This window comes from Mytilus edulis, chromosome 10 (assembly GCF_963676685.1).
Source record: "Mytilus edulis chromosome 10, xbMytEdul2.2, whole genome shotgun sequence".
NCBI classification, from domain to species: Eukaryota; Metazoa; Mollusca; class Bivalvia; order Mytilida; family Mytilidae; genus Mytilus; species Mytilus edulis.
This window is the reverse complement of record NC_092353.1, coordinates 16,062,808-16,087,303: the sequence shown is the minus strand read 5'-3', so window position 1 is coordinate 16,087,303 and position 24,496 is coordinate 16,062,808. Positions and strand designations below refer to the sequence as shown.

The 24,496-nt window shown below is 33.3% G+C and overlaps 1 protein-coding gene across 1 annotated transcript in view; it reads left to right on the top strand.

The window, feature by feature from the left end:
• Positions 1-24,496, top strand: part of LOC139492612 (3'-5' exoribonuclease HELZ2-like) — a 77,491-nt gene that overhangs the window by 11,006 nt on the left and 41,989 nt on the right. The window contains exons 2-9 of the mRNA XM_071280761.1: positions 63-1,076; positions 1,758-2,004; positions 5,738-5,851; positions 7,027-7,155; positions 8,501-8,563; positions 21,719-21,829; positions 22,594-22,902; positions 23,890-24,026. Coding sequence (XP_071136862.1) covers positions 99-1,076; positions 1,758-2,004; positions 5,738-5,851; positions 7,027-7,155; positions 8,501-8,563; positions 21,719-21,829; positions 22,594-22,902; positions 23,890-24,026 — 2,088 coding nt within the window. The 5' untranslated portion in view covers positions 63-98. The remainder of the gene's footprint in view (positions 1-62; positions 1,077-1,757; positions 2,005-5,737; positions 5,852-7,026; positions 7,156-8,500; positions 8,564-21,718; positions 21,830-22,593; positions 22,903-23,889; positions 24,027-24,496) is intronic.

Sequence of the window (24,496 nt, the reverse complement as noted above, 5' to 3'; positions counted from 1 at the left end):
AATTTGAATAAACAAGTATTTATATCTATTATTCAACAGTGTTTCTTTTTATTTTGTTTCAGAAATGGTCCACTTTGGTTTTATATATATATTCCACCATGTCACAAGAGGACCGTGAGAACTTTTACAGGGCTGGCACGCTAATATATGAAACCGGAACAGAAACGAAACAGAAGTTGCTTGATTTCCATTTGGCACACAATCGACAGAACATAACGCTAAACGATTTGATTGATATGTACAGTCACGAGCTGTTCCATCTATATTTTAAATATCCATGTTGTCGTTGTATTCCAGGTCAAACTTCAATATCAAAAGAAACCATATTAACTAAAAAGCAAATGCATATTATATTTGACACAGCATGGAGAGAACCAACACATAAGAAGGTTAAGAACTATGATGTGTTCTGTTGTAGAAGAGCTAAATTTGGATTACGGGTTGAAAACCTTGATATAAGTCTTTTACACACTCTTCTTGTGAATATTTGTTATGATTTGTTTTGGGATAGCTGTTTGGATAAACACCATCTAACCATTGACCAATTTTTGAACAATAACACTCACTTTTTATATCATTTGTTTCAAAAAGGTATTTGTTGTTTAGGACCATCCAATTGCACCAGTTCATCTTCTGTGGTTGGTAAAATTGATCAAATCCAGTGGGATTGTTTGTACCATCAAGATACAACATCAAAGAAATGTAACATATATGGACCTGGATGTGCATGTATATATTACGCCAAGCCTGGCCTTAGTGAAAGTCATATTGATAAAGGCTTGTCGTCTGTGATTCACAGAAATTTGTGCGAGTTACGCAGGGCTGTGGACAAAATATCTTCATTAAGAAATGATTTGGCGCACAGCACTAGTTTTCAGCTATCAAGAGTGGAGTTTGATTCAATTTGGAATGAGGCTACTACATACATACGGTCTATAGCTAGTTACATTGGAAAAGAACCGGACGTTATAGCTATAATAGAAACGGTATTATTTCGGCCTTTGGAAGACGGAGCTTATAAGAAATTATTAGCATCCATCCTTGAGTTCCGAAATCTACAACAAACGTTTACAGAGGTAAAACATGGTTATTAGGCACCTTATTATAGGCTGTGGTTATCCATATTCATTACTGATTCGTACAAAAATTATTTTTATTTTCCGCAATAATGCAATGTATGGTTGTAATATGGTTCTCGTCACTAGACTTTACATTAAATTTCTTATTCCTTATACTCCCTTCAAAAAAGAAAAACATATCATGTATGCGATGATAATAACGAGGTTAGTTTTATGAAATTGAATGAATTATTCGATTGCATCCTCTCTGACGTTAAACATTGGATTAAACCGAACATAAACATTTGAGAAATGTGTTAATGTTGTATGTTTCTTTAAGTTCATAGTTTGTGATTCCCTAACGATCTTCTTCATAAAAATTTATGTATCATACCAATTCTTGCTTTGGTTGTTATTCATTTGCTTATTAGATACAGAAGGTCCCATTACCATACACAAATGTACATGTAAATACCAGAGAACCAAAAATAAATCATGTATCGACAAATAATACAAACTACTTTGAAGCTCACCTATCCGACAAATTGTTCTCGTCCTGAATATTCATATCATATTTGTAACTAAACGTTTGAAGCAAACAATAATCAAGCAACCACTCGATGAATTAATTGGAACATTTGTTTCAGAACCTGCCGTTGATATTGTAAACCGAATAGTCAGATAACTGTACAATTTCAGAATATTGATTCATTAAGAGTGGAGATGCGTGAGGTCAAATCTTCCTTGTCAACCATTGGTGAAAAGCAGGAGGAACAACTATTGAAAGTTACAGAAACATTACAAAAAATGGACGAAACCCAGCAGGAAATGCGTAATGAAATGAAAGCCCAAATTACTGAGGAGCTGACAATTGTGTTCAAAGCTGAAATGGAAGATTTTATTGGAAAAATAAACGACACAATAAAAGAAAACAAAGAACAACTAAGTACGTATGTTATATTTCAAGTATTGATTTTAGCTAAAACGCATAGCCTAAAGAAAAAGTAAGTTATTGTAATGCCCGTTTTGGTTCATTTTACTGCTTGGTTTTACTTTTCCATTTTCCTATACATTATACTCTGAAACTGATAGACAAAATTAAACCAAACTTCGACACGATCATGATTTTGGTATCTTGTATGTATCCATTGACCAAATCCTTAAACCAAGATCGCCACCATGGCTAAGAACTGATCATGAGGGTGTAGTGCAGATTTTGGCTTATATCTCTGAAACTAAAGTACTAAGAGCAAATCTGAGACGAAGTAAAAATGTTCTATCTGCCCTGAAATTTTCAGACGCACCAGACAGCCCGTTGTTAGGATGCTGCCCCTGATTTGGATATTTTAATGATTTTTTTCCGTTTATGGTTATCTTGAATATCATTATAGATATAGATAAATTGTAAGATCTCCAAATAAGTCAAACATGACCAAAAATAGTCAATTATTCCCTCAAGAAGTTATTGCCCTTAATAGTTAGTTTTAACATTGTTTTAATCATTTGTATAATCTTTTACAAATCATCTCGTCTGAAACTATTGAGACAAATTTAACCAAACTTTGCCACAATCATCATTTTGGTATCTAGATGTGTCTGATAACCCTGTCTACCAATCAATACGGCCAACATGGCTAAAATTAGAACACAAAAATAAAATACAACTTTTGTGTATAATGTTTTGCTGGTTGACGTTTCGTCCCCGAGGGTATCAGCAGCCCAGTATGTAACATTTCGGTGTTGACATGAATATCAATAATGTGGATTTATTACGAAAGGCGAATCTAGAGATAGACATAAGACATGCGTTTTACGCGTGTGTAAATGTGAACATATATTGACGGTCACAAAGACGCTTGATGAACTTAAATCTGGCGGGATACATGAAACTCCTTACATCTGGTAAACGATGTCTCCATTTAATTAATTTCAACAAAGATGAATTTCCGATTTCTCTCCCAATTACGCAAGCTTTGATAATTCAATTAGTTTTTTGGAGCAAATGTAAAGCAGCTTGAAATAATATATTTTATATTTAAACCATTCTTACTCTTTAACCATCTGCATTCTTATGTTCTATCAACGAAAACCAGACATTGATAATAATTAAAAAGTTTACTCTGAAAGGCTGTGGAATATTTCCATCTCGTTATAACACACACAACATCATTTATCATCATTAATAACTAAAAGACAAATTGAAAGAGTTGGTATTACTTTGCTTCATAAAAAAAGAATGGCCAACGTAGATACAAGTATCTTGTCTTAGGGAGGGATAAATCCTACTTTGCAAAGAATCACTCTGATTCAAACAAAACATTCTCTGAAACTGATATTATCAAGATGCTTGATTTCTTGATTGACAACATATTTGTTACGTTCGGAGGACGTGTTTTTCAACAGACTGTTGGCATTCCAATGGGAACAAACTGTGCCCCTCTACTCGCCGACTTGTTTCTTTATTATTATGAGGCTGACTTCATGCAGGAACTTCTTAGGAAGAAAGATAAGAAGTTAGCAATATCCTTTAACTCTACTTTCCGCTATATAGATGATGTTCTTTCACTAAACAATTCAAAATTTGGTGACTATGTGGAACGCATCTATCCAATCGAACAAGAGATAAAGGATACTACAGATACAGTTAAGTCGGCTTCATATCTTGACTTACATCTAGAAATTGACAATGAGGGTCGGTTGAAAACAAAACTTTACGACAAGAGAGATGATTTCAGCTTTCCAATTGTGAACTTTCCATTTCTAAGTAGCAACATTCCAGCAGCACCTGCATACGGGGTATATATCTCCCAATTGATACGATATTCCCGTGCTTGCATTTCCTATCATGATTTTCTTGATAGAGGTTTGCTGCTCACAAGGAAGCTATTAAACCAAGAGTTCCAAATGGTGAAGTTGAAATCATCCCTTCGTAAATTTTACGGACGCCATCACGAGTTGGTTAACCGTTATGGAATAACCGTTTCACAAATGATATCGGATATGTTCCTTACGTCGTAACTACAATCCCCTTCCCTTTCATGAATATGACCTACCGAATTAAGACTATTTACCGGATTTGTAATCACATAAGCAACACGACGGGTGCCACATGCGGAGCAGGATCTGCTTACCCTTCCGGAGTACCTGAGATCACCTCTAGTTTTTGGTGGGGTTCGTGTTGTTTATTCTTTAGTTTTCTATGTTGTGTCGTGTGTACTATTGTTTTTCTGTTTTTCTTTTTCATTTTTAGCCATGGCGTTGTCAGTTTGTTTTGGATTTATGAGTTTGACTGTCCCTTTGGTATCTTTCGTCCCTCTTTTATATAAATCGATAGAGTTGGACAAGATAAACAAAAATACTGTCGAAACCTTTTTAGGAAAGAACTACTTAAAACTGTTATATTACTGAAATGTCTTAGACTATCAGACTTAAACTGTCAGGAAAATAAATGTTCTAGATTTTAACTGTTTAAATGTACATATGTTTCAAAAGAATAAAGGTGTAGGGAGAACTGTTCTAAAGACTTTTTTTTAACAGTTATACTGATAGTGCCTAGCAATTTTGTTATGCAAACTGAATTAACAATTCATGTGTTCACTTTATCTGATTTGATAAGAGTGTAATGATTATTTAGCTCACCAAGCCCTATGAACCAGGTGAGCTTTTGTGATCCTTTTGCGTGTATTGTCATCTTCGTTCGACGTCAAGTTTTAAAAAAAAAACCAATCCGTTCATCTGAAACTACTCTAACAATATTAAAGAAATTAGTTGGATGGATCCTAAGGGTATCTTGTATAAAGTTTGTGATTTTGTGCTCCTGTTTTTTAAGCAACATGACCGCAATTTGAAAAAAAGAAAATTTAGGTAACTTAAGGCGAGTTTATTGCCTTTAAAATAGATGGAGGAAAGGTGACAGAAAATCACAAATAGTCAATATCTACCTGCTATTTTTTTCCGTCCAAATTAACAGATGACTATTCAATGGAGTAATTGTCGTTAAATGTTGAATGCAAAAAATTATTAGCCCTGTAAGTTTAACATAAATCCAAAATAAAAACAAACCATTCAATGACTCTTTTTTTCAGAGTAATCAGGGTAGTTGCCGTAAAATGACTCATTTTCTGTCTTTCATCGCATACATTATGTTTGCTAGGAAGAAACGTTATAACAGCAAATAAGATCAGCAGTCCAAGATCTTCGAAATTGAGTACATAATAAAATCCAATAGACGACACTTTGTAAATGTTGTAAGACTTATTGCAATGTTTAAGTAATTCCTAAGTTTTGTATCCCGAAAAACTGTAAATAGAGCATTTGTATTAATCAAGTATTTGCTGGCGTATCCGAATCGACGTATCGTATAAAAACACGTTGATGAGGAAACGATAAATTAAGTCAAGTTGGTCCCGAAGAAAATATTATATAATGCGTTTAATTTTAATTGAGATCGGGGTTAAATCATTATTGTAAACAAATCTATTCGATACTTATACGTCGATCCGTGCACGTATCCTGATAGGTGAATAATGCAAAATAATTTAATGCTCTAGAAGAAAATATCACTAGTAACAAACGACTGAATGTCAACAGGAGAATGATTCAAGCGCTCTTCTTGTCTTCTTGCCTAAAGTTATACTGATTTTTTTTAGTAGATCTTATAGATTTGTTTTATTTTCAAGATCACTCTACACATAATGTGAAGATCAAGAACGCGTCAGAAATTACCAGACATGATATAAAGATCGAAAATTCGTCAGACATTGAAGTACATAAACCACATTCTTCACGGAAAGGTAACTAGTATATAAATATTATGTTATAATTGAGACGCTCAAGAATATCATACAACTTATTAAGTTATTTACAACAAAAAAATAGTTACAAAGTCTTGATGTTAAAATTTTTGTCGAAGAAATGAGATATTTTTCTGCAAAACTTTAGTTTTCAAAAGTTTTTAAAAGAAAATGTAATTCAAAGAAAGAAATGTTGTCGTATCTTTCCGTAATTTTATTTTTAAATATGATTTATATAACCTGGTTTCATTTTGTAGACATAATAGTCAGTACATGTACCTTTATCAAAAAAAATTATTATACAAAAGTTTACAAGAAGTATTACACGAATTTTACTGTCAACTTTAAAACTGTCAAAATATGAGTCCAATCTTTTATCTTAATCTGTATCCGGTAATCTTCTCGGAATCCAATCTTAATATTACGTCCACTACTAAGTTCACAATCTAGTATGAAGTTGTTTGTAGAATCAAGTGTCAATCCAAATGCTGGGAATATTAATGTCTATCGATGTCTAAGTCTGAGAGTTTAACTTTAGTGTCTATATATATATAGTTGTCTAGAAATGGAACATCCTATACAGTTACAACGGAAGTGTCCAGTAAAATGTAGAACTTTCAATAACGCATCTTTTATAAGAATCATACTGGAATCATTATGTAAGTCAAATGGAAAGTTTCAATCATTCTGTGATTGTTCCAGCGATTTCTAAACTGCACAGTCATAAGATTATTTTTTAAACAGCTATCAGACCATACAACAAAAATTAGGACAACATAAATAAATATAATAGTAACAATATCACCACCTGTACTTTATCGTAACGTCTAACTTATATTAAACTAATTATTTGCAAACTACATTTTTGTTGAACATAAGTTTGTACTAAGTTATCAAAGTAACTGTAAATTTTTGGTCCTTTATGCTCTTCAACTTCGTACTTTATTTGGCCCTATAAACATTTTTTTATTCGAGAGTCACTGATGAGTCTTTTGGAGTCGAAACGTGCGTATGGCGTAAATATAAAATTTAAATCCTGGTATCTATGATGAGTTATTAGGTAGTGAGAGGTGTCTTATGAAAATTAATGAAGTTGTATATTCAGTAACCATTATACTCATCTCAGATGGGAGTTAGATCATTTTCAATATTGAGATCAATGTATTTTTTTTAAGTGCCAAATGGGATAATATCAAGAGAAAAATACAAGAATGACAACACAGGCGACGCACCAGGAAATAAGAAAAGATCAAAATGGTCAAAAGTAAAGTCGAAAGTAAAGTCCAAATTGTGTTCCTTTGCCTGTAAGTCATATTATCCGCACGCATGAAAGCTGTTGATTGAAAGACTTATGCTTTTTTTTTTTAGATTACTTTCAGTTATCAAATATATTTCATTCAACATATAATTGAATTTAGTGAACCCATAACACAGTCAAAACCAAAAGGTGTTTTTGGATAACTGCAAAATACAATCCTCATTCAGTCTAAATATTTTAAATCAATGAAAACATATCATGGTATGTCTTTGAATTGATAGTCAATGTAAACATAAAAGGATGCTCCTTTACATTCATACTTATGAGTTAACTTGGAAATAGGGTGACTTGGAAATAGAAATATGGTCACCTGTTTTTTACCCCTAACCCGAAGTAAAATCTTCGTCAAAGTATGGCGTCTTTTTAGCTGTGCTTGATATAGTATGCAGCCACGTCCGTGTTTAGTGTACACATTTTTCCGACCTTAATTCCAGACGGCGTCCTGACCTAATAATTGTTAATTAGTGACATGCATGAAATATATTTCATTGAACGTTTAACAACCGTCAAGCAATCAACCAATCAATCAATAATTATTTTTATAGTTTAAGAGATACATCAACTGTATTGAAAAACATATGCATAATAACCTTGATTTATATATGTGTTAAGTTCAGTTATATAGACAACCACCCTAAATAAAACGTCCGAGCATGTGGTAACAATTTCAAGCATGTGGTAACAAATTGAAATTTAAAAAAAAAAATATATTTGAAAAATGAACTTAGTAAAAATATTTAAATCAAGAAATGTTATTTACAAAAAATAGAAACATTAATATTATTTCTTTAATTCTATGGAAATATATCCCTTTTCGAACCCATCGAATAAAAAAAAAATAATCAACGTGTGGTTGCCGGTGATATCAGAAGATGATTGGCTGAGTCAAAGGGTCAAAACCTTTCTCAGCTCCCGGAAATGATCAAAATGTTCTAACAGGTGTTAATGAAATTCACAACTTCATGGAAAGTGGAAGGCACCCGAAAGGGGATTTTGGTTTAGAAAAAAAGGAAAATTTATCTTTTAATCATTAGAGAAACAGATTATTACATAGAAACGCGTGGATTATCGGATTTATTCAATCTCGATAGTTAAATTACAAATTTTAAAGTCCTCGCCGAGGCTCGGACTTTAAAATTGATAATTTAACTATCTCGATTGGATAAATCCGATAATTAACTTGTATCAATGTATGTATATGTATCATGTAATAATACAAAGATTTTTCCAATTTGAACATAAGGCAACCATTGTATTACATCAAACAGCTTTCTTTTAAGTTTAAGCGACCATCTAAATAACATAATTCAACCATATGTTTTGTACTTCAGCAAGTTTAGTGAAAAAAAAACAAGACAAATTCATCAAAGGTATAGAAGAAGAAGGAACTAATGGTAATTATTGAACTGTCTTCAGGAATTTCAGAATGTGATAATTATTGTTATTGCAATATCTGATATCAAATCATGTATTTCGGGAATTTGATGACATTATACTTGCAAAACAAGAACTGTATATTGAGAAATTTTAGCTGGTCTTTACGAAAGCCGAGAAGGATCATTCAAAATTCAAAATTCAAAATTCAAAATTCATAACTCATAATTCAAAACATAAAGAATTCCGATTCCGATTCCTGCCGTTTCTTTGTCACGTGGTCTCTGTGCCTCGACTTAAAATGTACCTCGGTGAAGGATGGCTGCTGGTTAAGATGTTATAGTGTTTATTATATGTTTAGAAAAGTATACTAATTTATTAATTGCAGTAATGAATAATAATTAGAAAAAGGCTAAAGAAAATTAGCTAACAATTTTGTTGCAATTACACCAAAACAAATATAGGATGAATAGGACTCTTTGAAAAACGGTATTGAAATATTTATGATTTGTAAATATTTACCTCTTACTCATTTGCTTTATAACTGTTTATTTGTGTACATAGAAAATTAATGACGCAAGGCTTATTTGACAAATGGCTAGTTTTATTATCTGCAGTTAAAGTTGAACTGTCAGATTAATTAAGACAAGTTACGATGTTTTGGGGTTAAGGGTAATAAAATTAGTTATGCCTATTTGTTTTGTCTAAAGAGAAAGTAATTAAACTCTATGATAAAGGTCAGTTGGTCAAGATACTAGAAGCTGTAGTACTGTCACGATTGTTTTAATCAGTATAGATACTGAAGGACTTGGTTTTTAAAGTTTATATGTTAAAACTTAATTGTAACGTAGTTTGTCAATGCATCTGAAGTAATGTAAATTTGTGAATGAACAGATAACGTATTATTTAGTTCATGGGAATTACCATAGGATACATTGTCGTATTGTTGTGCCATAGTATGATTATGTCTGTCCGTCTGTGTCGATGTCGTTCCTCCCCTCGGTCACGTTACAATATTGAATGTATTTCTTTCAATAAGTTATTTCAAGGTCATTTCTTATGACATCTTCTTTCTGTTACAGCATTTCTTTCCTATAAATTTGTGGTTGTAGTGACGGATCCAGAGGGGTCGTAGAGGGCGTAGCCCCCCTTTTTGTTTGCACTTTTGTTTTTTGTACAATGATTAATCAGACTAGACTTCGTGAACGCGATTTCCCGTGCGTGTATCTAATTTTCATGCGACAATTCTTTACTTATAAAGATATTTTTCGCTCGTATTTACTGTAATATATTATGGATTATGTCAAAGTCATGTGATTTGCTACGGTGGAGTTGACTCGTGCGTCGAAAAAAGTGTTACTCGAGTCATTTGGAAATTCAAATTACAGTAACACATTGCTTAGGCTGAGGATAAAAAGCATGACACCTTCAAACCGACAAAGGATTTAGCAAGAACATATAGACTTCTATTTCCCAATTTCACTAAACAGAAAGTAATACTTTATTACATTCTTGGGAAAAAAGTTTCACGTTAATATTATTTACCTACGAAAGCAATGTTTAACCCCACACGCCCCAGTCTATTAATAACATAGCTGAATAATGATCCCCAGTCAGTAAGCTCTAGATAGATTTTGATTCTAAGGTAAGAACCATTTGATTTACGGAGGCAGTCTGAGTTTTGCCTTAAACAAAGATTCTGGCTGTATATATATGCATTGGAAACAATAATCTTGTCCGCTTTTTTTTTTTTTTTTTTGGCTATTAGAAAAAAACATTTCTAGCAATAAATGAACATGATGAATAAACATCGGCGTATTTTGTTTGGGGGGGGGGGGGGGGGGGGCTTGTTTCACGGTTCGAATGCAAATCCCATATCTGACCAGAGTGTATGTTTCGCCGGACTGATGTATTGAATACTTTTTTCAAGGCACGACTGCAACCTGCCTGCTGGGTTTGGCCGTTATGTCTCCATTTGTTGACCGCCATTCATAAATTCGTTGTCATTTCAGACTCATTCGTAGCCTTGGTTGTTTTGGAACCCCTCACTTCCCTTGTTGGGTGTCAAACATTTTTGGATAAATATTGCTTGTTTATCTTTCTTAACTCGTGTCGTATAAACATTGCTTGTTTGTCTATCTTGTCTCATGTGCGGGAGTGAATTCTCACTACAATGAAGAACCTTTGGTGGCCTACAGCTGTTGTCTCCACTATGGTCGGATTATTGTCTCTTTGACACATTCCCCATTTCCATTCTTAATTTTATTATAGTAATTTCATTGAATAGCCCGGCTTATATCTAGTTTACAACAAGAAGTCTGTGAGGTTATGCTACCTAAACATACAACAAATGAAAATCTTCCATGTACATTTTTACTGACAAATTTTATGGTTGTTTAGCCAAAAAATAAAGGTTTTAATAATTTTATTATAGACAAGTAATTGGGAGAATACGGCATCAAACATGTCCAACCCTTACACTTTAACTATAAGTTATACAGGAACTGTTGCAAAAATGCATTTTACACTTATTTTATGTTGTTTTAGCCAAAAAAAAAGTTTAAAAAAGATCTTATTATACCTCGCCCCCTTTCCAAAATCCTAGATCCCCTAGCTTGTCATGCCGCAACTATTTCTTATTAGATCGTATTTCAAATTGATTCACCTTTTAAGCAAATTTGTTGCCGGCGCAATAAAATATGTGCGTCTGCATTCTCAGGTAAATTGAGGTCAACAGTCGACCTGGCGTAGAGTTCAATATTGATTGCATTTAGTTTAAGAACAATCTAATCAAGATATTCAATTTTAGCTCACTTGACCTAAAAGGTCAAGATCAAGTGAGCTTTCCTCATCATTTAGATCCCTCGTCGTCGTCTGGGCCAATTTAAAACAAACTTGGACACAATCATCATTGGGGTATCTAGTTTAAAAAATGTGTCAGACGACCCCGCCTACCAACCAACATGGCCGCCATTGCTAAAAATACAACGTAGGGGTAAATGCAGCTTTTTGGCTTACTGTAGATTCATTATTATTCGTTGGATACATATATTTGTGGATTTCATTGGTACAAATGAACCATGAAATTAAATGATCAACGAATGTCAATTTTTATATAGGCGTTAGGCGTGTACGCAGACTTCCACAAAACCACGAAAGTAAGTATCCACGAATATGCAAGTTTTCCTTAATCCACGAAAATTGATACCATCGAAAACAAATGAAATTTCAGAATATCTTTGAAACTAAAGCATTTAGAGTAAATTTGACAAGATAAAAATGTTCATCAGGTTTAGATATATCTACCCTGAAATTTTCAGACGAATCAGAGATTCCGTTGCTGGGTAGCTACCCCTGAATTAGCAATTTTAAGGAAATTATGATGTTTTTGGTTATCATCTTGAATATTATTATAGATAAAGATAAACTGAAAGCAGCAATAATGTTAAGAAAACTACGATCTACAAATAAGTCAAATGACCATTGTCAATAAACCCCTAATTCCCCAGTCACAGTAGACCACGATCGCACTACGCTCACCACGATCTAAAATAAATTCAGATCGTTGTGAGGTCGCGGTATGAGCGGCATGAAAATGGGATTTTTTTTGTTGTTTCCACGATGCTACTATGTTTTCATTACGCTTATTCAACGATCCCGCTACGATTATACCACGTTCTCACCACTCTTATTCTGCGACCTAAAAACGATTATCGCAATCTTACTACGCTCAATAAGTTCTCACTACGACATACCACGATTAATTCGACCTCAAAACGATCTTACCACGCATCTTCTGCAATTATAGCACTCTCTTATCAAAATCATTATACGATCTTAGCAAGTGCATACCGCGATCCAATTACGCTATTATCAATAATATCCACATCATATTCCATATTAATACTGTTCCATTCCTTCCAACTGTCATTAATAAGTAGAATTCCAGAAAACAACACTGACATGCCACCAACATCCACCAGAACTTTTGTGCGTGGTGGTAGGGGTAGTAGTTGAGTCAGATGGGCCTCTGGTACGAATCCTTATCCAGTAGAGATGTCGAATCAACAATCAAACCTGAATCAACGTATTGCTAATCCATCTAGATCAAATAACGATATTTCATAAAGTAATAGTGGTACTGATACAAAGTCTGGTCCGTCTCAATCAACAAGAATGTTCGGGTCGTCATCGATCTGACTTTCTACCCGAGAGTTTTTGACATGTCAAAAACATTCGAGTAAGGATCGAGAAGCCAGTCACTCGAGAAGAGGTCAATAATTCGTCGAGTAGCGATCGAATTGATCGGGAAAGGATCGTGTAGAGATCGAGTTAGGTCGGAATACAAATAGTTTACCGATCAGTACTTGATCATTTCGATCTTTGCTCGACTAATATCCGATCATTTCTCGATCAACGTCAATCTGTAAGATATGTGGTCAAGATTAACTCGACCAATGCCGATCGCTTCATGATCACTGCGACTTCTATATTTTTTTCATCCCAGAACAACTCGACCAAAACCCGATCTCTACGCGACCACATTCGATCACTCTTCGATCTCTACTCGGCCATACACGAGTATACATCAGTGACGCTCGAATCCAAAAAAGTTAAAAGGGCCAAATAAAGTACGAGGTTGAAGAGCATTGAGGACCAAAATTCCTAAAAGTTTTGCCAAACACAGCTAAGGTAAACTATGCCTGAGGTAGAAAAGCCATAGTATTTCAAAATTTCGTGTGGTTATGATAGATCTGCCCTGAAATTTCCAGACAAATCAGACAACCCGTAGTTGGGTTGCTGTCCCTGAATTGGTAATTGTAAGGACAATTTGCAGTTATTGGTTTATCTTGAATAAGATTATAGATAGAGATACATGTAAACTGTAAACAGCAATAATGCTCAGCAAAGTAAGATCAACAAATAGGCAAACATAGCCAAAATGGTCAATTGACCCCTAAGGAGTTATTGCCCTTTATACTTAATTGTTTATAATTTTTTGTAAATTTTGTAAACTTATACAAAAAAATCTTCTTCACTGAATCAACTGGAACACATAGAATTAAACTTAGCCACCATTTTCAGTAGGGTATCTTGATTAAAAAATGTATCTGATGATCCTGCCATCCAACCAACATTGCCGCCATGGCTAAAAATCGATTGATTATTTGATTATTAACTTCCAGTGGCAAATATTTCATGCAAGTTCAGGACGAAAATAAACATAGGGGTTTTCTGTAAAGAAGTCCAAGGGAAAATGTTAAAACAATTTCAAATGGTCACATCTTGAACACTTATTTAAATAATGATAAGTGGTCTTCAGTTACTAATGTAAGACTACACTTCAGGAATGACCTACTATTAATTTAACTATTAGGCCAAATTAAACTACACTTGGTCTTAATCGTTAAATGGGTATCTTGTACTATTTGTTGTGATTTTCACCTTATTTTACATGATTTCCAAAACAATAAACAAGGTGAGCGACACAAGCTCTTCAGAATCTCTTGTTTCATTCATATTGTGCTTTGTGAAGAATTTATTTTCATGCATTACAATTTTCAGTTCTCTTAGACCCTTTTGCCAAATTAAGGCATTTTTTTTTCTACAATAAACAGAAAAATAAAATATCCCGCAACTGTCTCTCAGGCCTCTCGAACAAGAATCGACGTGTCAGCTAACTGAAGCCTCACACATATTTCTCGGCGTCGTTGCTTCATGTTCATTTTCTTCGCCACAATTCAAGTTTAGTCCACGGGACACATAAATGTATGATGACCCGCTATTTCAACTTGATCTGAGTTTTGGGGTTATATATATATTTGTAATTTTCATAACATTTTGTTGAGGCAAACATAACTTAGAAAATGGAAACAAAAAATTCGGCCATTTTTTTCATTTCTAAAGGGGCATAACGATAGAACGGAAAAATTGACACAACCCAGATTAACTTTTTCTCTGTTTTGTGGTGCAAAGTATTGCATATAAGTTTTATATACTATTGGTTGGGGAAAACTAGAGTTATACAGCGTACGGACTGTTGGGCGATGAGACGGACAAGGATAACACTTAATTTTCTCCTCTATAGTGGCGGGGGCTCGAAAATAAGACATTTTATTCATTGTACGTTTTATACTGAATATGTTCTCAACCGACCAATACCGATTATTTCTGCGACCAATACTATTATACGATCATGTCGATCTGGTCTAGTCAGGATCGTGTTGAGATCGAGTATTGTTGATTTATAAAAAAGACGATGTGGTATGATTGCCAATTAGACAACTGTCCACAAGAGACCAAAATAACACAGAATTTAAGAACTATAGGTCACCGTACGGCCTTCAACAATGACCAAAGCCCATACCGCATAGTCAGCTATAAAAGGCCCCGATATGACAATGTAAAACAATTCAAACGAAAAAACTAACGGCCTTATTTATATAAAAAAATGAACGAAAAACAAATATGTAACACATAAACAAACGACAACCACTGAATTACAGGCTCCTGACTTGAGACAGGCACATACATAAATAATGTGGCGGGGTTAAACATGTTAGCGGTATCCCAACCCTCCCCTAACCTGGGTTAGTGTTATAACAGTACAACATAAGAACAAACTATAACAATCAGTTGAAAAAGGCTTAACTCGTCAGATGGACAAAAATACAAGTGGACGTGGCCGGGTACTTAGTCGAGAAAGTCGAGTAAAGATCATGTAAGGATCGTAAATTGGTCGGGATCATCGGAAATATATTGAACTAGTGGCTGGATTCTATGATCAGTCGTGAAGAAGTCGTGAAGAAGTCGTGAAAGAGTCGTTAAAGGTCGAGTTTGAGTCTTTTGCGGTCTGGTAGCAGTCGGGTAGAAACTCCAAATGCAAACAGTCCCGATCAAAAAATTGGTTACGCTTGATCGTGGAAATTTGAGTAGTCGGGTATAGAATTGATCTGATCAGCAGTGTGAATCTAGCTTTAATCTAATTTATGTTGCGGTCGTGTCAGTCTATTTTGTGTAAATATTTGGTCATCAGCTTTTGCTCTGAAGCTTTCAAAATGTTAATAAAAAGTGTTAAAGAACAAATTAAAAGTGTTTTTGTTTATTAAAGTTATTGCCCTTGTACAGTGGAGATCACTTCTAACCTCTCATTAGAACTCTCAGAATAATCTGTCATAGAACTGTTCTAGACTGGTCCTAAAACATATCTACCTAGAACTGTTCTAAGTAGAACTGCCAGGATCAGTTCTAGGGTAGAACTGTCTATAACTGTTCTAGGTAGAACTGCATGTCCAAAATCAGTTCTAGTCGTAGAACTGTCAGCAGAAATTACCAAATCAGTTCTAACCGTAGAACTGTCAGCAGAGCTGTCAAAAACTGTTCTAGCCGTAGAACTGACCAAACCTGTCAGGATTGTAGAACAGTTCTAAATGACGTCACTGCAGTAAGGACATCTCACTGGTCACCATTCAGTGTTATAACTATCGTTGATAAAGCCACACGCAAAATATATTATATTCTTTTTACGTTTCTATAGTTAAGACAAAGAGTTCTTAAAACTTTTCTATGAATAGAACTGACTAAATCAATTCTAGCAGTAGCACTGACCAAATCAGTTCTAAACTGTTTTAGTCGTAGAAGTGTACATGTTCTAGTCGTAGAACTGTTCTAGTCGTAGAACTGTCTAAAATTTGGTAAGTTCTAGGTAGAACTGTCTAAAACTGTTCTAGGGTAAAACTGTCTAAAAGGTGTCAGGATGACAGTTCTTCATACCGGAAACACGTGTTATGATTTCGCAATATTTATTTTTGAGTTTTGAATTTTGAATTTTGAAATTTGAATTTTGAATTCTGAATTTTGAATTTTGAATGATCCTTCTCGGCTTTCGTAGGTCTTCACATTGTTCATGTGCAAAAATCGTCTCAATTATATCAAAATCTAAAATTTTAATGTTATTGTAAGACTGCAGTGCTGTTGACTGAAAGAAGATCTTACGGGGGTTGGCGGATATAAATCGATTTTGTTTTAGATGTGGGATTTCGCTATGTTTTTTATCTTTATCATATACATAATAGAAAAATAAAATTAGATTAAAAACCAATTGTTCAGAGAACAATTGAAGGTCTTTCCACCAGTTAATATCTATTTTGATATTAAAATATAAAAAATCAGTCTAAAATGTCAGTTCATATGGCTTTATGATGTATAGATATGCATTTAAAGCAAAGGTCAAAATCTAGAACGTCAAATTAACCTATGACCTTTATATCACTTTACACATAATTTAAGATATGATAGGGGCGAAAACTCCCATTCATTGTTTACGCACCCTTTCAACAAAAATTATTTAGTTACCACATGTCGCAACTAACAATTTATACAAAATAATTTGTCGATATCTTTTAAGATAATGAAAATGAGTGAAAATAAGACAAATTCAAAAATTAGAATATGACCTTGACCTTTGACCTTGACCTATTTTTCATTTTTTTGGACCAAGGACCTCAAATCAAAAGATCCTAGGTCTCTATCACTTATGGTGTTCCAGTTTAAAATACATTTCAAAATTTCAAATACAAAAGGGGAAATAACTCTCAAAAGGTGCGTTCATATTGCTTCGGTCGAAATTAGACAAATCATACGAAGGATATAACGAGCAATTTTATAAAATAGATTTGTCGTAATCTTTTACGGTTGCGAAAGAGTCGTGGACACAAAAAAAAAACAGTGTTTGGGGAGATAACTCCTACAAAGAAAAGTATTTGGTTACGCAGGGTAAATTTCAAAAGCGCATAAACTGTTTGATATCATATACATGTACCAAATATCTAAGCGACATATTGCGAAACAAATATTTATCGCAAGAACAAAATTAGGCGGAAGAAAAAAAAAAATAATCAGAAGAAAAACAATAGGTCTTTCCACAGAAAAGTGGAAAGACCTAATTATAGGGTCACCGTTAATCTAAGCTCACAATCTTCCTTCGAAAGAAGCATGCGTTTTTGTTAAGGTACTTTTTTCTGTTGAACAAATAGGAGAAATATAGGTAATATCGAAATGAAAAAACTAGATTACAGAAATCGCCTATATTTTTCAACTGTTTAGTTCAGGTACAGCTTATTTGAAAATGATAATAAAAAATATCGGTCACCGATGAGTTAAAAAAGATTTTTCAATTTTAAAGTAAAAAAATGGCATTTTTGCATCGTAGGAGATAATTTGGAGCCTTTTCCATGATTTCAACATTTTTAAAGTCATCTGGGATCAAAACGAATCGATTTTTTAGGGTTGAGTTTTGTATCATATCATAGTGTAACGATTTTAAAGTGTAATCAATAAGATTCTTAATTAAATAAAAAAGGATGAATTATCTATCTAAAGTAGGATTTTTTTTCGACAATTAATGAAAGTGACATAGTGATTAAGTATGTTTCAATTTTGTCAAATTAAGGTAATAAACATTGATGATGAATTGTTCACTTGCAAGTAAATAATACGACCTCATTGAACAGGTCGGGACCACTACCTTATATTGAAATGCATAAATTAGCATACTTATTTTCTCGCACATGTAATTGTTTATTTACATGTGACGCAATTTATTTTTACCTAGGTTTTTGACCAATCCACTCAATGAGTAACAATGCATGCTGGACTACTACGTGTTTACAATCAACCGAGAACACGTGTTATTTACTGAAATACAACACATTTTTTCGTGCAATGCGGGATTCACAATTTCGCTTAGTTTTTCATTTTGTGTATCCTCATTTATAGTTCGTGATACAAAGTATTCCTTCCATGCTCAGATTAACGAAGAGTTGTTTCTATGCGAAGAAAAAATGGGTTTGAATTACCCGATATATAGCCGTTAATATGTTTGATGATGGCACGGAGATTTCATGTATTCGTCCACCAGACAGCAACGAAACAACAGCGAAAAACACAATTACCCATGAGACAATCTTACTAGTAAGTAAGCCGTCTATAACAGCAGGTGCTAATATTCACGAGTACAGCAATTTCCGTATAGATAATTAAAGGCAAATTTGTGATCCTTGAAATTTGTATTCGTAAAAAAGGCGAAGAAATATTTACATACATGGCAGTGTTAACAAAATCTATAAGTACAAAATGTATTTATTTTTGTCACATTTCAGTATATCAGACTTCCAAACTGTTTCCTTTGTTTTGAAGGTAGTGAAGTCATCAACTGTAGTTTCATTTTGTTTTCGTTTTTTAACGGGCTCAGACATTTGCCAAACTGAATAAAATCATTACAGCTGATTTCCTAATGCTTGCAAAGTAAAACTTTGGTTGGCTTGCTTTCTTTGTGTGTATAGTTGTTTATTCAAGCTTTGAAAATAAGATTGACATCTTTACACAATATATATAGACATAGTTTAACTTGTATGTTTTATATTTGAATTTAATTGGTTGTTATCCTAATATGATTGTACAATTTACACACAAAGCAAGCAAGCTAACCAAAGTTTTGCTCTACAATCAGCAGGAAATAAACTATAATGATGTTATCCATATGTATGTGCGACAAGGTGGAAAATTTGATATGTTTTGTGAAAATTGCAGCGTTGGATCTAATATAAAAAAGAAGATGTGGTATGATTGTCAATGGGACAACTGTCCACAAGAGACCAAAATGACACAGAAATAAACATTTATAGGTCACCGTACGGCCTTCAACAATGAGCAAAGCCCATACCGCATAGTCAGCTATAAAAGGCCCCGATATGACAATGTAAAATAATTCAAACGAGAAAATTAACGGCCTTAATTATATGAAAAAAATAACGAATTTAACGAATATGTAACACAAAAACAAACGACAACCACTGAAATACAGGCTCCTATATATACAAACCTATATACGTTTTTATTTATTAGACAGATTTCTTCTTCTTATATATATTATATTGGGCCTTTGGTTTTGTTTTTGTTGTTTATTTTTGTTTTTTGGATTGTTTTACATAAGTATGTTTGGGTCATTTATAGCATACTTTAAGGCATTGAATCTATGACTGCTTACTTTACTAGATTATGTCTTTTTTTGAAAGATGTCTCATTTGGCACTCATACCTCATATCTTCTTATTTCTACATACAAAGCACGTTTTAGAATAAAAATAATATGTAATATGACACCTACTGTGATCCCGAGGCTATAAATATTTGAGATATTTCACATACATCAACATGACAGCAGCCGAACGATAGAAAACCTCTGAGGTATATTTTATGATAAAATTAGCAAGAAACGGACTTTATCGATGGATGAAGCTATACAAAATGTATAAAGCTATATACCGTACCCGCTCAGTGGGGGATCTAAGGGGATGTTCCGGGGGTTGGACCCTCCTTTTTTTGAACGATCAATGCATTTGAATGGGGACGTGTAGTTGGAATATTATGATGTTCTTACTTTCAGTTCAGGTCATGATAAAAAAATTTCACATCCAGTACAAAAAAACGGGTTTCAATGAAAGTTTTCGTGTTTTTCTAGGCAGAAATGAGTTTGGAATGACATTATACAGGTTTAAAAGAGCTCAAAAAATTTCATAGTGAACATAGGTCATTTCATCTGAAATTTCACTGTTTCAGGTCGTAAACGTATTGCACAGGTACAATGCATAACAATGGAAAAAAAAAACTGTTAAACAACTTTAACAAGGGGGAAAAGAAAGTCGAATAGTGAAGTCCGTAAACAATACTTTTTTAATCTGAGCATGCAAATTAAAGATTATGTTATATATTTAACAATAATCACATTCGCTGAACAAAAACATATATTTTGAGAATTCCAGAAACTATATTAGTTGACAGTTCTTCCACTAATTCCACAGTAAACTCGTAGTAGCCCACAATGCATTGTAGCTCATTGGGTCGATTGGTAAGTTTTTCTAGGCCGTATTGGCCTTGTGTTTGGGAAATTACTATGCAAATATATTCTGACGTAAAGAAATCTAGAGGTCTCGACCTGTTGAATCCGTATTTACATATAGATTGATAACGCGTCAAGCTTGTTCTGTTATTTCATGTATTTAAAGGGGAAGAGTGTTACAAATGTAAAATAAAAAAAATAATTGTCTGATTCGATCCAAAAAAATTAATATATACTTTTGATCTCTAATATAAACAAATCCTAAACAAATCCAATTGCACGAGTTTGCTTCCTATTTATATCTTTATCTATGTTTATATCGCTTAAATGACTGTCGGAGGACTTCGGAAATCAAATCGAAAGTTATAAACGAATCAACATATTATTAAGCCCATACTCTGTAATTGTTTATTTAAGACTTTTTATGATAAGGATGAAATAAAACATTATTTTAAATCAAATTTGTATCATATCGGCGAACATGAATTTGACTTGTAGTGCCTCTTTTCACCTTTGTCGAATCCATTTACAATATTTCAACCAAATACCTTATATCAAGTTAGATTTTGATTTATCTATGCCATTGAAACAAACAAGGTTTCTTTAAATAAAGAAAAACGTATGGTTGTACTCTTTGAGTATACATAGATAATTTTGTGCCATTATTTACTCATGGTAAAGCAATAGAGATATCAAAGGGACTTTTAAAATACAGAGGTCGATCAAACAGATTAAACAGTGACAAAACAAATCAATAAAGTGATAAAAACAGAGGAAACATTCTTCAAATCAAAACATAAGTTAAAATTCTGACTACGCAATGTCAACACGCAAGTCAATACGAATATGTTTTAAAAAGTTTTAAATTAGTTTAGATACTATATCAAACCCCCCTCCTACATTTCATTCGTTTGTTCGTTAGTCCTTCCCACTTTTGATTTCTAGATGATAAAATAGAAACAAGTCGTTTTTAATTTGATAGTTCCAAAATTATGGTACTTAATTGTAAGAAAGAAATATTTTGTTCTTGTTTCCAAAAGTTATGCCACAACGTTAACGCTTTTAATTTCCCCGGATTTATTTAGAACCACAAAGAAACTATACAGTTTGATTAAGTTCGAAGTTATAATTCTTGATTGTTAAACAAAAAATTGAAAAAAATAATTTGTGAAGCACTCTTTTATTTGATGAATTTAAGTTTTTTTCCGAAATGAAAATCACTTCGCGTCCTAAAGAAAGATGACATGTGTTTACAGTGATTTAATTATGTTTTGCAGACCATCCAGATGATAAATTTCAGTGTGGTTCATGTAAGGAAAATGTATATGGTGACCTCTTGCAATTCATTGAGCATAGGAAAAATTGCACAGCACGAGTACACAAAAGAGGTTTGTCATTCTAGTATATCTCGATCTGGTTGAATTATAGTATAACTAATCGCCGTATTTGAATATAAAAAATAAGACAACGCGTGACCGAACGACGCATGGATTAAACGAGTGCGCAGCACGAGTTTAATCCATAGCGGCGTTCGGTCACAAGTTGTCTTATTTTTTATATTCAAATACGGCGATTAGTTATTCTTTTTATTACATTGGCAAATGCCTTTTTTTATGAAATTATTTAGAAAATGTAAGGAACTATATCTTTTTCCTACGCATTGACAATTTGTTTTGATCCGACGTTATCGACGTCTTGACAACGCCTATTGTTGTATGACGTCAGAGAGTGAAATAACCACGTTTATTTCACATGTGAAATTATCGGTTTTTATCTAACTGGGAAATCAATGTAATTCATTGCAACCAATGTAATAATATATCATATTCCTGAAAGAAATAAAAAAAAAATATCATCAGAATGAATAAGTCCATGTGTGTTTATAATAAAAATTTGAATTATCCAATATAAAAAGGGTATTTTTCATGTTCATATTTTCTTGTACATTTTCTTCCGATATTGACGTGAATAACAGTCGTCAAAATGCTGTGTTTTGGTATTTAATCACACCATATAATAATATAATCATAATATTCCATTTGTATTAGATTAAATAAACTAGCATTATATTCAAATGCAGTTCATAAAAACATAATCAGTAAGTAAGCGTTTATTAGCTTTTATAACATCTGTACTTAATTATGTCTTTTAGAACTTACAGAAACGACTTTACCAGTACTTTTGGAGGTAAAAAATTTACCAAAAAGCAACGAAAATAGATTCAAACAAGAAGGCAAACATAATTCAGGCAGTTTAGATAACGATGTAATCGAAGTGTATGATGCAGATTTAGGCAGCCTTATCTTGTGGACAAAAATTTCGAAGGCATGTTTTCTGTCAAGAAAAACTTTTGGGAATACCTTTCAGAATTTTTTTGCAAAAGTGTTGCGAGAACATCCATTGGACACAACAGTAGAAACAGATTTGACAGTAACAGTACATATACTGGATGACTTTTGTGGTAATCAATTTAATCTATAGAATTTGAAAATCGTTCTTTTTTTGAAAATGAAACCATTAGGAAGGCAATAAATGATTTATATTTAACAAAATTTATACAATCATGGTGTATATATAAATATATGTAATAAATAAAGTTGGGAAAGGAAATGGGAAATGTGTCAAAGCAACAACAACCCGACCATAGAGCAGACAACAGCCGAAGGCCACCAATGGGTCTTCAATGTATCGAGAAACTCCCGTAGCCGGAAGCGTCCTTCAGCTGGCCCCTTAAAAAATATGTATACTAGTTCAGTGATAATGGACGTCATACTAAACTCCGAATTATACACAAGAAACTAAAATTAAAAATCATACAAGACTAACAAAGGCCAGAGGCTCCTGACTTGGGATAGGCGCAAAATTGCGGTTGGAATAAACATGTTTATGAGATCTCAACCCTCCCCTATACCTCTAGCCAATGTAGAAAAGTAAACGCATAACAATACGCACATTAAAATTCAGTTGAAGAGAAGTCCGAGTCTGATGTCAGAAGATGTAACAAAAGATAACACAAATTCCCATACGTTTCGGCCATTACGGCCTTCTTCATTGGAATATATTATATATATATATATATAACATATGATGATAGTATATGTAAGACAACTAGATTTTACAAACCGTTGGTTAGATTGATAATGCAATTATAATAAAAAAATAAAACATAAGCCAAATCAAAATGCATGTATAACAGAGTGAAAAGACTGAAATTACTAATTATTTTCTCAAAACAAGATACAGAAAAAAATAGTAACACAAACCACTTAACCCAGCAAGGAATTCATCCGAAAGTGCAATCAGTTTCTGGACGACTTGCTCTGCTTTCTGGTAATTCTGAAACTTTAAGCTGAAGCAGAATTAAACTCGACTCTCTTTAAATATATCTTTCCCTTAAAATTAATATACATTACCAGCCTGATATCAATGTTAATGGATCATCTTTCAGATTTAGAATCAGATGATTTGGAAGGGGATGTCTATCAATGCGGCAAATGCGAAGACAAATTTACAAGACTTAGAAGCTTTATGAATCACAAGAAAGAAAAATGTTCCCGAAAACCTAAGTTGGTTTCAGAAATGTCTGTAAGTATACGCTGTGGACGTGACACCAACAAATATTATAACACTCAACCCAGCAGGCACTCAACGTTTAATAAACGTTGAAATGAGGTTGAAATGTGATCAACGTATATTCAACGTTGAAACAACGTAACATTTTCAACGTTGAGGAATAAACCAACATTCAACGTTGAATTAACGTTGAACATTTTAACGTTGTAATTGGAACGTTGATTCAACATTGAATCAACGTTAACTTATTTACTCATAGTAGGCCTATATAAAAAAATCATTATCAGAAGGCAATATATGCATAACTGTAGAAGTATATATTTATAAAGAAAAAAATGAAAAAGAGTTTTGGGTTTCACAAAACAGTATAGTACTAACTATTGGTCACTATTTCAAGTTGAGTTTTGCGTCATCTTGACGGTATGAGAAAAGGGGGGAGGTAAGTCGTTTGATACTAAATTTCTAGGGAATAAGAAATATAA